Source organism: Leucopleurus acutus (assembly GCF_964270905.1).
Source record: "Leucopleurus acutus genome assembly, chromosome: 13".
In the NCBI taxonomy this organism is placed as follows: domain Eukaryota; kingdom Metazoa; phylum Chordata; class Mammalia; order Artiodactyla; family Delphinidae; genus Leucopleurus; species Leucopleurus acutus.
The window spans coordinates 63,900,642-63,914,818 of record NC_139155.1 but is presented as its reverse complement, the minus strand read 5'-3'; the positions used below and the strand labels follow the sequence as shown (position 1 = coordinate 63,914,818).

The 14,177-nt window shown below is 60.3% G+C and overlaps 2 protein-coding genes across 2 annotated transcripts in view; one reads left to right on the top strand and one right to left on the bottom strand.

Annotated features, from left to right (window-relative positions):
- The window catches only part of DGCR2 (DiGeorge syndrome critical region gene 2), a 69,310-nt gene extending 62,966 nt beyond the window's left edge, over positions 1-6,344 (bottom strand). Inside the window, exon 1 of the mRNA XM_082853239.1 lies at positions 6,113-6,344. Coding sequence (XP_082709365.1) covers positions 6,113-6,191 — 79 coding nt within the window. The 5' untranslated portion in view covers positions 6,192-6,344. The remainder of the gene's footprint in view (positions 1-6,112) is intronic.
- A 2,433-nt stretch (positions 6,345-8,777) lies between these two features.
- TSSK1B (testis specific serine kinase 1B) lies at positions 8,778-9,923 on the top strand (the record flags this gene model as incomplete). The annotated part of the gene is made up of 1 exon (XM_082853725.1): positions 8,778-9,923. One exon carries the CDS (start codon positions 8,778-8,780, stop codon positions 9,921-9,923), a length of 1,146 nt encoding a protein of 381 aa, XP_082709851.1.
- Between the last annotated feature and the right edge of the window lie 4,254 nt (positions 9,924-14,177).

Here is a 14,177-nt window from a genome sequence, read left to right as displayed (position 1 = left end):
GCCTCCCGTTCCATCTCATATGACCATGAAGCTCTGTGGGTAACTGACCGACCCAGGGACCCTAGGAAGTCCCGAGTGACACATGAAAAGGCCCCGTCAGTAGACACGGTGGCAAGTGCGCAGGGGGTCCTAGAGCCTTACATCTCCAGACCGACCCTCCGGAACGCCCTCACTGTGGCTCCTGCCCCCTGTCCAGTGCCTCGTGGAACCCCAGGCAATCCTCCCCACAGCGACCAACTGCAAAGGAGGGTCCCCAGGGAGGAAGGAGGCTTCCCAGCAGGGCAGGGACTCAAGGTGGACCCGGAGGCCCTTGTAGTACAGCATCCACACAGGGCTCTGCTCTCAGCCCCCGCCTGTCCAACATGGAGCTGTCAACAGCTGAGGACAGAAAGACAGACCACAAGCTGATTGGACTGACAGCTCGCAGCCAGGGGCCCGGAAGCCAGCCTACAGCAAGGGACTGGAAGGGGCAGGGGCATGAAGGACAAGAGCCAGCTCCGGTGACTGGAGCAATGGCCACGCCAGGCGGAGAGGAGGGAGAGAAGGCAAGAGGCGAGCGTGTGCGGCCCCCACACCCGTCGGCTCTCGAGCGAGGCCAGTGTAGTGCGCCAGCCTGGGAAGGGCGGGCCACGTCCTTGGGCAGAGGGCACAGCCATCGGTGGGGCAGCCTGCCCCCCCCAGCCCCTCGCAGCCCCCGCCTGGGCAGCTGGTGAGCTTCTTCAGTGAGGACCCACAGCGATGAGAAGTCTCACCTGCCCTCACCTCTCAGGGCAGCTCACGCCTGCAGGAACGATCCTCCCCCCAACAGCGTGAGGCCCGGGCCAGCTGGCTCTGCAGCAGGCCCCCCCCGAGTCCCTGGTCCTTGCCACCCACACCGGGGCAGCTGCGAGGCCCGCTGGCAAAGGGAGCCGTTGCTCTTTATGTCAAAATATAAACAGCCATTTGTGCATTTGTTCAATAACTGATTTCTGAGCACCCACTCTGTGCCAGACCAGGCCCAGGAGACCCAGCATGCATGTGACAAAGAGCAAACCATGTCAGCGTGAACAATCCTGGCCCTGTCCAAAGTGCTGTGACTGTTTGGGGGGCTCTGGGCAAGCCACCCCCCACCTCCGGTGGCAGCTGGACTCAGCGCTCACGAAGCATCAGGCACTGGTCACAGCCACTGCACTCCCTGCCTCCGAGTCGGGGGGCTCTCCCGAGAAATATGTCCTCGTGTGCTGGCACGTCCACGCTCTCAGGGGGTCCTACACTCCCTGAATGCAATTCATGGATAATGCTCACAGCTTCTGTGGAGCATTTGCTTTACATCTTTACACTTTTTAGAACTTGATACCAATCCACTTTCATTCTCATATCTCCACAAAGTACATACACTCTGTTATTATGTCCATGTCACAGATGAGGAAACTGAGGCAACGAGAAGGCACACAGTGGGCAGCAGAGTGGGGCCAGACCCTGGACAGTGCAGCACTAGGCTTCTTGTTCTCAAACCACCACCCTGGACTCACCTGGATCCAGCAGAAGCTCCAGGGAAGCAACCCCAGACCTTGGCTTTCCTCTCTCCCAGATGGATGCCCAGAAGCCCCAGAACACTCTGGGACCCCGGGTCACCACGCTCCGACCACGGCCCACAGGCCATTCACCCTCCCCTGGACTTGCCCTGCAGAGGCCGACAGGGCCAAGCTTGGAGCCGCAGGACAAGATGTGACTTCTTTCATGAAACATCCCAGGTCAATAACAACATTGCAAGCCCACCCATCACTCTGACTGGCAAACAAACTACCGGTCCAAAATTGGGCTCTCGGGATCACACTGGCCTGCTCCGCAGCCTGGAAGGGGAAGGGGCCGCTCACCAACTCCTCAGCACCCAGACACCAAGCACAGGGACAAGGGAGCAGCCCAGCAGCTGCTGGAGGAAAAGACGTTTAGTGGGCCCCTGCTATCTCCCAGCTCCTAAACGCTGTCACTGACACACTGCACTCAGAGTCAACTACCAGGTATCGCCCTGTGCCCAGTGCCAGGTAGGCAGAGGACAGTGTGAGCTATGGGATCCCCACCGGTGCAGGGCAGCCCAGTCAGTGCTGCTGCTCACGGGTGGGGGGAAGTCAGGCCTGAGAGGGACAGGGAGGGCGGCGATGACAGCAATCTGGGCCAGAGAAGCCACAGAGGCGCACACACATGTGCCAAAGTGCAGCAGCCACACACCCCTCACTCCTGAGACCAGAACCACCAAGTGAAACTCTACCCCTGACTCAGGCTCTGGGGCCAAGCAAGCTTTGGCTGCAGTGCTGCCTTTCCCCTTCGCCACGGTGACACGGCGCCCGCACACAGCATGCAGCAGGCAGGGAGGCATCACTATTCATCTCTGCTCTCAGCACTGGCCAGAGTGATGGGGGGGAAGGGTCACAACATCTTCCACTTACTCTCAAATGGTTCAGAAAACAACCATGTGTGCACCTGCATATATACACACGTGCACACGTACACACATGCCCTCAGGGCGGGGAGAGTGGGGGTAAGGCAGATGAGGCAATATGCTAACAGGGAGGTCTGGGCAGAGGATGCGCAGGGCTCTTTGCACTAATTTTCTCCCTGCAACTCTTCTGTAAGTATGAAACCATTCCCCAGCAAAATATTTCTTTATAAAAAAAAAAAGAACAATTCATTAGCTAGTGAGATTGGAAAGTCTATTATGCTACTTTCCAAGTAAAAAGAATCCAAGTGTTAGGCCCAAAGCCCCATCTGTCACCAGGACAAGCTCGGCAGTGCTGTGGGTTGGGGCTGAGCAGGGGCTCCAAACTTGGGAGGCGCCTGGCAAGCTCCGGGCAGACTCCACTTTCCAGCTCCGTCTGTGAGCTTTGGCCACATCTGCTTGTGAAATATCCCCCCTCTTCCTGTTCACTAACCCATGTGCCGCTCCAGAGGCCACAGGCACTGGCTGGCTCACTGAGGATTTGTCAGTTCGGCACAGCCAGCAGGAGGGGTCCCGAGTGGCACAGGGGACAGAACCCTGAACTAGGAGCCAGCCCGCCACACACACCCTGGTCTGTGCCCCAGCTCTGCTGCTCCTCAGCTGTGTGACCTCATGCACATCACTGGCCTCTCCCAGCCAGCTTCCCAGAAGCACAAGGAAGACAGCGTCCCCTATCAGGCCAAACAGGTGAAAACAAGCTCTTCCAGAACTGCGGCCTCAGCTCACTCAGTGAAGGCAAGTACATGGTGGGGTCATCCTGGATGGAGCTGTGGCCAAAACCATGGCAGGATTTCCTTTCGTAACTGAAGCTAGAAAAACACGGTTTTAGAAAGAACACTTGATGCTGCATTCCCTGAGAATGGGATGCAGATGGAGAAAGGTCACTGTGATGGTATCGCAGTCGGTGGCCCCCAAATGCCCCTCCATGTTTGTCACCCCTCGAAGAGGTCCCCACCCTTTTTTTCTCACCACAGCCCCAGAGTATACAACACACACCACTGTCATTCATGATGCCTGATCACAGCAGGGACCTGAGAAGAGGGCTGGTTCTAGCCCTCAGATCAGAGTATTCAGATGGAAAAAGTTCTGCACCCTCACCCGGAGAACCACTGGGTGGATCAGGGGAACAGAGGTGGCCTGGGGGTCCACAGCTGGTGTTAAGGACAGACAGGGCAGGACATAGACAGCTGGAAGGGAGAGAGCCAAGGGTGCATGATGGCGGACAGACCAGACTTCTAGGACTGAAACCTCATCCCAGCCACCTGGTGTCATGAGTTCTGTTTCATTTCCCCCATCTGTAAAATGGAGGTAGCAACAGTATCTAACCCACAGGGATCACCTGAGTGCCCCTGGCATATAACGCATCCTCAATCAACCAAGATCAAACATGCATTTAAAAGACATTGTGGGGAAAAAAAATAAAAATAAAAATAAATAAATAAATAAAAGACATTGTGGGGACTTCCCTGGTGGCACAGTAGTTAAGAATCCGCCTGCCAATGCAGGGGACACGGGTTCGAGCCCTGGTCTAGGAAGATCCCATATGCCACGGAGCAACTAAGCCCGTGCGCCACAACTACTGAGCCTGCGCTCTAGAGCCCATGAGCCACAACTACTGAGCCCAAGTGCCACAACTACTGAAGCCCACGTGCCTAGAGACTGTGCTCCACAATAGAAGCCACCACAATGAGAAACCCATGCACTGCAACGAACACTAGCCCCTGCTTGCCGCAACTAAAGAAAGCCCGCGCACAGCAACAAAGACCCAACACAGCCAAATACATAAATAAAATAAAAAATAAAAGACATTGTGGCAGAAGGTCAAGTTCAGCACTTTCCTGTTGTCCCACTCTGTGAAAGGCCTCACACCCTAGCCTGCATCAGGGGAGCCAAAAGTGCTCCACCTGGCAGAAAGCCTCCTGGGAAGCAGGTCTGCCTGGTTCCCTCCTCACACCCCAGTGTGGGTCTAAGCCAGGACTCTGAGAAAATGCATGCAGACTAAGACCAGAAAAGCCCCCCTCCCAGGCGCCAGCCAGCAGACCCTGCCTGGAAGGACACAGTACATACAGGTACCCAAGGAGAACATCTGACCCAGAGTGAGACCCACCTTGCTGCCCAACCAAAAGCAGGGAGCCAGTTGGAGCCCCCCAGGTTTTGCAGGGCAACTCAAGACACCACCAGGGGCTGCTGCAAAGTTCTGATGTGGGGAGTCATGGAATGAATAATATAACTTTGCTCCCTCAACCAGAGCCACCCCCTGCCCCAACTCAGACCTGAGTGTGAGGCCTCCTGAAGTCCCCCCTGCTTTGCAGGGGCACACGGTTAGCCACCTCTGCCACTACCTCAACTCTGCTTCCACACCTGAAGAGCACTCCTACAGGGAGGGTATATTCTCTTCATTTGAGCATCCCTAGTGATGGGCAGGTGGGGAGCCACGCCAAGACACTTTCTGAATTGCTCCTGGCCAGCTGGCAGTATATGTGGACAGATGGAAAAGGAGTTGGGGACATCAGTCACATCCATCCACCCAGGGAGGAGATGCTGGACCCGGAACCAGAGACACCCCAAGAAAGACATGTATGACGTGTGGCTTCACCCCTCAGAGTCCACTGACATAATGTGCAAAATCGGGACCCAGAAGTCAGACGGGATGACTCTCACTTCTCCACAGGTATAAACATGTTTTCTAAAGAACGTAATCACAAGAGCCCACAAATCCATTGGCTCTGGTCCCCAAGAGCCCATACAGCACTCTCCTCCACAAGTGCTGGCTTCCGTTCCTACCAGGGCCACCCCACAACCAGTCACCCCACCGTCCAGAGAAGCATCGCTGGACACTCCAGCTGAGTGTGGGCCAGGGTCCTGGCTACCAAGTGGACACTGGGGAGGAGGCAGAGCACTCCATACAGATGGCAGAGGCAGCAAGAGGTGCAGCGTGCCCAGGCAGGAGCCTGACTGGGGAGGCTGCACACCGCTGTGCTCCCCTGCCTGCTGTACACACCCAGGTCTTAACAGCACCCACACAAGGAGCCCTGGACACTTCTGCCTTCATGGGCCCCTTCCAACATTTAAAAAAAAAATCAAGAACCACACTTTTCAACTGCACCAATATATAAACGAATGTATTTATATGTGCATGTTAACAGTATTTCCTTCAACCTGAAAGTTTAGGGGTTTTTCCTGCTGACTGTAAAAGAAAACATTTTTACAGTCCACCAAAATCACCTTGGACCCCCGGTCTCCTGTGCCTGACAGATAAATCGGCCCTGCATTTGGGGTCTTGATTTCTCGCTGGAGGAGGAGGTACATCAGAAAGAGATAAGGATCGTCCAGGACCTTCTGCTGCCGCGATCCCAATTCCCCACCACAGGCTTCCTTCAGAAAACGCAAGCCCCCGGGGGCTCCAAAAGCATCTGAGGGTCACAGACCAGGAACACCCCCGGTGCCCGGCTCGGCGGCTCCCGGGCCGAGCGACCGTGACCAGCCAGGAGCTTCCAGGTGCCCCGAGCCGCCCCCTCGGCCCCCAGCCTGACCCCCATTGCTCCCGCTCCGTCGACCGCCGAGCGCAAAGTGAGGGCCCGGCGAGGTAGGGGTCCCAGCGCCCCCGCCCCCCGCCCCGCCCGCACCACTGCGCACCTGGCCGCAGCGGCTCGGTGACCGTGAGCACCAGCAGGAAGAGCAGCAGGAAGGCACCGCTGTCTGCCTTGGGCACCATTTATCCTCCGTTCATCGTCCCCGGGGCGGCCGCGCGACCCCGCGGGGAGGCCGGGCCGGGCCGGGCCGAGGGTCGGGCCGGGCTGGGGCCAGGCCAGGCGAGGACGCTGCGGGAGTAGGATCCAGGGGCCGCGAACAGGCGCGCGCTCCGACTCTGGCCCCGCGCAAGATGGCGGCCGTCTTGCTCGGTCCGCACCGCCCCGCCCCCGCCCGCGCCGCCCGCGCCGGCCAATGAGCGCCGAGAGGGGGTGGGGCCTCGTGTTCCCCATGCGCAGTGGCCGGAAGGGGCGGGGCCCAAGGGCGGGGCGGTGGCTGAGGGGTGGGCCCTTCGGGGGCGGAACTACGAGGAGTCAAAGGTGCCATTGGCTGAGCAGAGAGGAAAGGCTCGTGGGCGGAGCCTCAGCGGCGGGGCCGAGATGACAGACACGGAAGGGGCGGGGCGTGGAGGGGCCGGGGCGGTCCTGGGGCGGGGCCTGAATGGAGGGGTGGGGCCTGAATGGAGGGGCGGGGCGCACGGGAGCCGGTGGGCGGGGTGGAGATGGGCACCGGGTGAAGAGGGCCCTGGGAGACCTAGCGTCTTAACATCTCGTGCACCTGCAGCCCCAGGTCCGGTCAGTGGCCCAAGAGTGCGCCCCAAAGTTGTCTTTTAAAGGCCGAACCGCTGCGGAGAGGGATGAGGAAAACTGGAGGGACCCGGCCTAACCCTGAGGAGGTTCCGGAGGTGGTTCCACCTCGTGAGGAACACGCAGGTGTGGCTTCACGGGCACATACAACTGAAACGTTTCAAACGGATGAGGGAGTAGCCTCAAGGAGGGTCACACAAGGAGAGCTGACAGGGAAGCCCAGATCCTAGAGACGGAGCAAAGCCCCCTGTGGAGGAACGCCGCTGCCCGCACAGCGGGGACAGGAGGACGCAGCACAGCTGCCGCCACAGCAGGCCCGTCTGCACGGAGGGAAGCCGCCAGGGACAGCGCTCCGAGCGCTGGCCGCGCACCTGTCACCATGGGAGGGTACACAGTAGGTGGGGTGTCCCTGACGAGAGAGGAGCAAGTCCTCCAAAGAAAGGACCACCAGCTGTGCACACAAGTGCTTGCCCAGGGTGTCAGGGTGGGGAAGAGGGTGGGGAAGAGGGTGGGGAAGAGGGTGGGGAAGAGGGTGGGGATGGGAGCAGAGAAAAGGGGGAGGGCCAAGGCTGGTGGGCACCCAGCCCAGCCCTGCCCACCTCCAGCCCACCAAATCACTCTCCAGGAGCAGTCACCCCAAGCCCCTTCAGGGCATGGTCCTCCCGAGCATCCCAGGATTCCAGCCTGTGACATTCAGGGTCATCTGAGAGAGGCACCCACTCCCTCTGGACGGATATGGCCAAAGTCAACCCCAAGGCTAGGCCAGACCTGCCCACTCCTGTCCCCTCAGGGCGTGGCACACAACAGGGGCCCACAGCAGAGGGGCCCCACTGCTGGTGGAAACGGCGATCCCTGTCCAATGCTGCCCTGTTAGCACATCCTCAGGGAGCATTCCCGGGAGAAGCTGCTGCACTGAGAGGAGTCCAGGCCCACCTTCTGCCCCCAGTCCCAGATCTGCCCTGGGAGCCCAGCCAGGGCTATGGATGGTCAGACCCCCAGGAGGGAACTCACAGCCAAGAGCAGAAACCCTTGCCGGTTGTACCCCACAGAGCCGGCCAGCAAAGGTTCGGATGAGGAGAGCAGCACAGGAAAGTGAAAAGTCCAGCAGACCACACAGCAAGCGGGCAGAGCCCCAGCTTCCTAAACTGCATTGACCACTGGGCCAGGATCCTTGCCCCTCCTGACCCACCTCCCCCTTCTCGGCCTTGCTGTGCAGCCAGCAGGCTGCCTGCGTGGACATTATCAAGGGCTTTTAGGGCTGCAGGGAGGGAGAAGAGGTCAGGGACGTTTTCCCCCCCACCCCGTGGGGTCCTGTGGCCTCCACCTGAGATCACTGCTTCTGTCAAGTCGGCCCTCCCTGTACTCCTCTTCCCAGGTCCCAGCGACCACCCTTCTTCCAGCGGTCCGTTACTACTCAGGGTTCTCTACACTCTGCTCCATGTTGGTAAATCATCCCCTTATTAAACCCTCCTCAGACAGTCCTAACTTGAGTGTCTCTCCTGTTTCCTGCTGAGACCCAGAGTGATGGGACTGCCTGCCCTGGATTTCCAGGGGTACCCCGGGTTGCAGAAATAAACCCGCCGCTCCACCAGCAGGCCTGGCTCTGGTTTGGAGGCTTGGGCTGACCGATGCATTCCCCACATCCCCCTCCTACCTTGGGTCCCAGCCGAGGATGAGGCCACGCTCCGCTGGCCTTCTGTCTGCTGCAGCCCACTGGCCGGCCTTCCAGGGTTCCGAGTCTTAGTGGTTCAGGCCAGAGCCTCATTCCCCAGGGCAGTCCTCCTTTATGACTTCACCCACTGAAGTCACCAGGGAGACAATGCCGAATGTTCCACCCCAGAGTCTTGGCCTCTAGGAGGCAGGCCAGAGGACTCTCTGTCCACAGTGTAAATGAGGACGCCGCTGGCCCATGTCCTGCAGGGATGTAGAGGGCAGCCTCAGGGGCACTGGGTGCTCCCAGCACCATGGATGATGCTGCCGTCCTCAAGCGACGAGGCTACATCATGGGAATCAATTTGGGAGAGGGCTCGTATGCTAAAGTCAAATCTGCTTACTCTGAGCGCCTGAAGTTCAACGTGGCGGTCAAGATCATCGACCGCAAGAAAGCCCCCACAGACTTCCTGGAGAAATTCCTTCCCCGGGAAATTGAGATTCTGGCCATGCTAAACCACCGCTCCATCATCAAGACCTACGAGATCTTTGAGACCTCCGACGGCAAGGTCTACATCGTCATGGAGCTCGGGGTCCAGGGCGACCTCCTTGAGTTCATCAAGACCCGGGGGTCCCTGCAGGAAGACGATGCGCGCAAGAAGTTCCACCAGCTGTCCTCAGCCATCAAGTACTGCCACGACCTAGATGTTGTCCACCGAGACCTCAAGTGTGAGAACCTTCTCCTCGACAAAGATTTCAACATCAAGCTGTCTGACTTTGGCTTCTCCAAGCGCTGCCTGCGGGATGACAGCGGCCGACTGACAATGAGCAAGACCTTCTGTGGGTCTGCGGCGTACGCGGCCCCTGAGGTGCTTCAGGGCATCCCCTACCAGCCCAAGGTGTATGACATCTGGAGCCTAGGCGTGATTCTCTACATCATGGTCTGCGGCTCCATGCCGTATGACGACTCCAACATCAAGAAGATGCTGCGCATCCAGAAGGAGCATCGCGTCAACTTCCCGCGCTCTAAGCACCTGACGGGCGAGTGCAAGGACCTCATCTACCGCATGCTGCAGCCGGACGTCAACCGGCGGCTGCACATAGATGAGATCCTCAGCCACTGCTGGGTGCAGCCCAAGGCCTGGGGTCTGTCCTCTGCAGCCATCAACAAGGAGGGGGAGAGCTCTCGGGCCACCGAGCACCCGTGGACTCCTGAGCCCAGCTCCGACAAGAAGTCTGCCACCAAGCTGGAGACCCGGGAAGAGGCCCGGCCCAAGGCCTGGGCGGAGACAAGACCTGAGGAGGAGGCACTGGCAGTGCAGGTGTTGAAGCAGTCAGAGGCCATGGGCCTCACCAGCAAGCAGCCCAGCAAGGAGATCAAGGAAGGGGCCCCCCCGCAGCCTTCAGACACACACCTAGTCAGCTCTCGCGGCCCAGGGGGCCGGCAGAAAATGAGTTAGAGTTCATGGCCTCAAGCCTGAGCTCCAAAGAAGCCAAGGGACAAGCCGAGAAGGAAGACAGTCCCAGATGAGCCGCTATTTTCGTCAGTTTCTTCCCCCTCCCTTTGACCTTGGTAACTCATGTGGCTAAAGAAGCAATAAATCACTATATTACTGCAGACCCCGAGGTCGGTGTCTTTGCCCTGCGGGCTTTGGTCGCCCAGGGAGAGGATCCTGCACTCCCCCCGCCCCAACTCTCAGACCGCGCTGCGCTTCACCTCCCGCTTGGGCAAACACAGCCCTGTGTGCCCAGCCCTGACCATGACCTCAGGCCCTGGACCGGAGCAAAGCTGAGTAAGGAAGACATTGCTTCAAGAGGGAGGCCCATGAGTGTGATGCTGGTCTGGAGAGGATCACGAAGAGCAGGTGGCTGCGGGCAGAGGAGGGCTGGGAGGCGGGGGCCTTCCCCACGGGGCCTGGGTCCTCAACAGCCCCACAAGGCTGCCGGTGGGGAGAACCTGTAGAGGCAGGCAGACCAGCCTCCCTCGAGCCCCTCCCCGTGGGCAGCTCTTTCTGCTCTGGCTCCAGGGTCCCCCATGTCCTGCCAGCACCCAGTTCCCGACAGCGCCCTGAGTCATGCCGCCTCATGGGCATCCCCTGGCAGCAGGGGCCCTGCTACATGGCCAGCCCCTCTCCAGCCTGCATGTCCCGCAGTCACTGTGTGGTCTGAACACATCTTGTTCCCCTCTGGTCCCAGTCTCTCCCAGGGGTGACGCTCCTGCCAAAGCAGATAAGTGGACACTGGCGAGCAGGAGGGCACAGGCGTCCTTCGCACACGTGCCTGGCCTGCAGCCATGGTATCTGCAGAGGGAGCAGGCCCGCGTGCGCATCGCCGGCTGCTGGGCACTGCAGGGCCCGCCGTGCCAGTTCTCACGCTGTCCTCACCCTGGTTATGCCGCGGCAGCTGCTTTCTCCTCCTGATCTGCACGTGCGCCTGACAACCTTGCATGAACCTGTGGGTTTAACACATAAAGAGAACAAGAGCCTTCAGGCTCGCCTCTCCTTCCGCCCCTGCTGGTGTCTTGGGAGACGTGAGGTCCAGTGAGTGCCCCAGACGTGGCCTCTGCCTGACTCCTCCGTCTCCCCACAGCCACCTCCACACATCCTGTGTCCCCAGAGCTGCGCATCCCCATGTGTCAAGGCTCAGCCACCACCTAGGCCCCTGTCCTTGTTCTCCCATCGCCGCCCACGGTGGCCAGAGCCCTCCTTCTGCACCCAGTCTGGCTCCCACTGCCTGCAGAAGGGATCCCCACACCTAGCCCTTGAGGTCCTCCCAGGTCTGGCCTCCTCTTGGCCTCCCAGCCCCCTGCCATGTGCCATAGCCCTGCTTGTGGACGCAGCCCTGCAGCCCTGCCCATCTCTCCAGGTTTGGCCAAGGGGCCACGGCCTCCACACACAAAGCCTTCTGGGGGCCTCTGCCAGGGCAAGCCTACGAGTGCCCAGGGCCCAGGACAGAACCGCTGCAGAGTAGTCCTGGAGGACCCGGGAGCCCAGAGTCACACAGCTCGCCTAGCAGTAGAGTGGAATTCCAGAGCCCATGGGGCCAGCGGGGGTGGGGACGTCCCAGGAGGCTTGTGAACCTCCTCCGTCATCAGTGAGGTCATTGGGGCAGAGGGCAGCGTGATGCAAGGGGGCCTGGGAGCGACTCATTGCAGCCCAGCCCGGAGGCAAGCCTGGGCAGGAGGGACCTCAGGAAGGTGCACCTACTGTGTGCTTTACAGGTGGGGAGATGGCTCAGAGAGGGTGGGGCAACTGCCAGAAATCACACAGTGCGGAGCAGAGGCCCAGGTGCGTGATGCCGGGTGGCCTTAGATGCCGGGCTACTCCTGTGAGCTATTCCACTGCACATGGCCTGGGCTTAGACCCTTTCAGCCCCTTGATCCCGAAGCTTTAGGATCAAGACCCTCAATGTGGCCTCCGTGCTCCCTCCCGCCCCCGCATGCTCTCACTATGCATGACCTCACCACGCTGATGCGCTGACCATCACACGCACTGCAGTCCCCGTCCTCCTCCGTGTGGCCTGACCTCAGACCTCAGCCTTCCAGCCTCCCGGAGTCCAGCCCCAGCTCTCTGACCTCACAGCTCCATATCCCTGTGTCACGGCCCAGCCGCAGGGCATTCATACTGTGGGTGACAACCTCCCTGGCCTCCGGGCTCAAAAAAAGCAAGGTTCTGTTCATGTCACCCAGGGCCTGAGGCTGACCCTCGAATGCCACGGAGTGGAGAAATAGAGGCCAAAGCTCCGCGGGGGGCGTCCCAGGGTCTGCAGGTCTGGGACCCACAGGCCCGTAGCCAGGAGAACCCTGAGCCCCCATCCAGTCTAACATCCCCCCAACCCAGCGCACCAGCAGCCCCTGCCCCTGCGTGCACATCCTGGGCAGAGCCGCCCGCTCCACGCCTGGCAGGTCCGCTGGCACATGCCTCCTCCATCCATGTCCCCCAAGAACCAAGGAGGCCACACTGTCCTGGGCAAGGGCGGGTGTGGAGGAGCAGAACCCACAACAAAGGGGAAAGCAGGCGGTGGGGACGGCCAAGAGGGCAGACGTGCAGGGCGCTCCCGACAGAGACCTGGGGGCGAGGGAGACAGGTGGGGATGGTGCCTGGCTTCTGGGGCCTGACCTGGGGGCCTCGCAGCTGGCCCCTCTGTGACACAAAGGAGTGAAGTTCTGGTCATTTCTACCAAATCCCCCAGGAGAAAGGCAGGCATCAGCCCAGTCACTCCCGCTGGCATCTGGACCCGGCTGCCCTGCGCTGAGATCTTCCACACAGACCTCCTGCCAGGGAGCTCTCCACACTCCAGGTGTGTCCATGCGCTGTGCTGCGGCCAGGACAACACACCTGTCGGCACCTGGGGGAGCCCTGCTGATCCCCTGCATGCGGGTTCCACAGTCACTCCCACCCACCCACCCACAAACAGGACTTCCTCTCCCCCAACCCCCGGAGAACTGAGCACACACACGGCACGCCTCCTGTCCTGGCAACGCGCTACAGAGGACAGACAAGTGGACAGCAGGGCTTGCGAAACACCCGAGGAGATGCTACAGGAGGCCCCGTTTCCCAAAGCAAGAACAAAAGGGTTTCCACGTTGTTTCCAGGGGTAAAGACAGTCTGAGATGCAAAGATGTGCCCTCCCAGGGTTCCAACAGCTCACAAAGGTCCCAGCGACATAATTCAGGATCCCCCCTCACCCAGGTGCTTGCTCTTCACTGTCAGTGCTAGGGGTGCTGCCGTCCCCCAAGACCCCTGGGACCGCAGCACCAAGGCTCCACCTGAGGCCCCGCCCACTCACTGGCCAACGCACCAGAACCCAGTCTCCCTCTGTTGCCGGTCCCCCTCCCCGTGGGCCTGCCTGGTCCAGCCTCCCCGTGCCTGGCCACAGGCGCTAGCCTCTGCTCACCCCAAAGCCCCTTCCCTATGTGCTCTTCCAGGACCCATCTTAAAATGGGACTTGGGTTCTGGCTGCTCCTGCCCCGGGACCTGCAGCAGCTGTCCCCCCACCCTCTCCTCCACCTCCTCCTAACTCTGGGACTCAGACATTCTCAGAACGGCCTTCCCTCCCCCACGCCCTTCCCTGCCTGGACCTATCACCACCACCACCCATCCCGGAATGTGCATCTGCCAGCCCACTGGGGACCGGGCCGCCGCGCCGGGCACTCACAGCCTCTGAGCTGCCCTCTGCCCCAAGCACACCCTGCTCGCCGTCACAGCACTGACCCACCCCCACCCCACCCCCGCTCCCCGGACAGCTGGTCTTGTCTCCCAGGCTTGGAACCACCACCAGCCTGGCCGGACCAGCGAAGTCCCTCCCCAGCACGGCAGGTTCCGAAGACACAGCCCCCGAGGGGGTGCTCATCACACCTCAAAGAAGGGTCAGGAAATTGGCCCTTATGGGACAGAGGCCATTGCAGAGTCAGTCCCCACATCCAGGAGAGAGAAACGGGCGTGGGGCCCACATGCTGGCTGGACCTGGGCGGTCCCCTGGGCCTGACTCGGGACAGTGCAGCACAGCGAGGAGGAAGAGCAGTGAGGGTCACCACAGTCCTGGGCGCCAGCTTCCTTCCAGCAGGCAGGGAGCAGCACTCCTGCCAGGCCAGCCTGACTTCCAGGGCTCCAGGGCCTGTCCCCGGCCAGTCCCCACTCCGGGCAGCCTGGCTTTATGACTTCACAGGCTGAAGTCATGTAGGGGGACAATGCTGGGTGTTCCACACCTCCAAG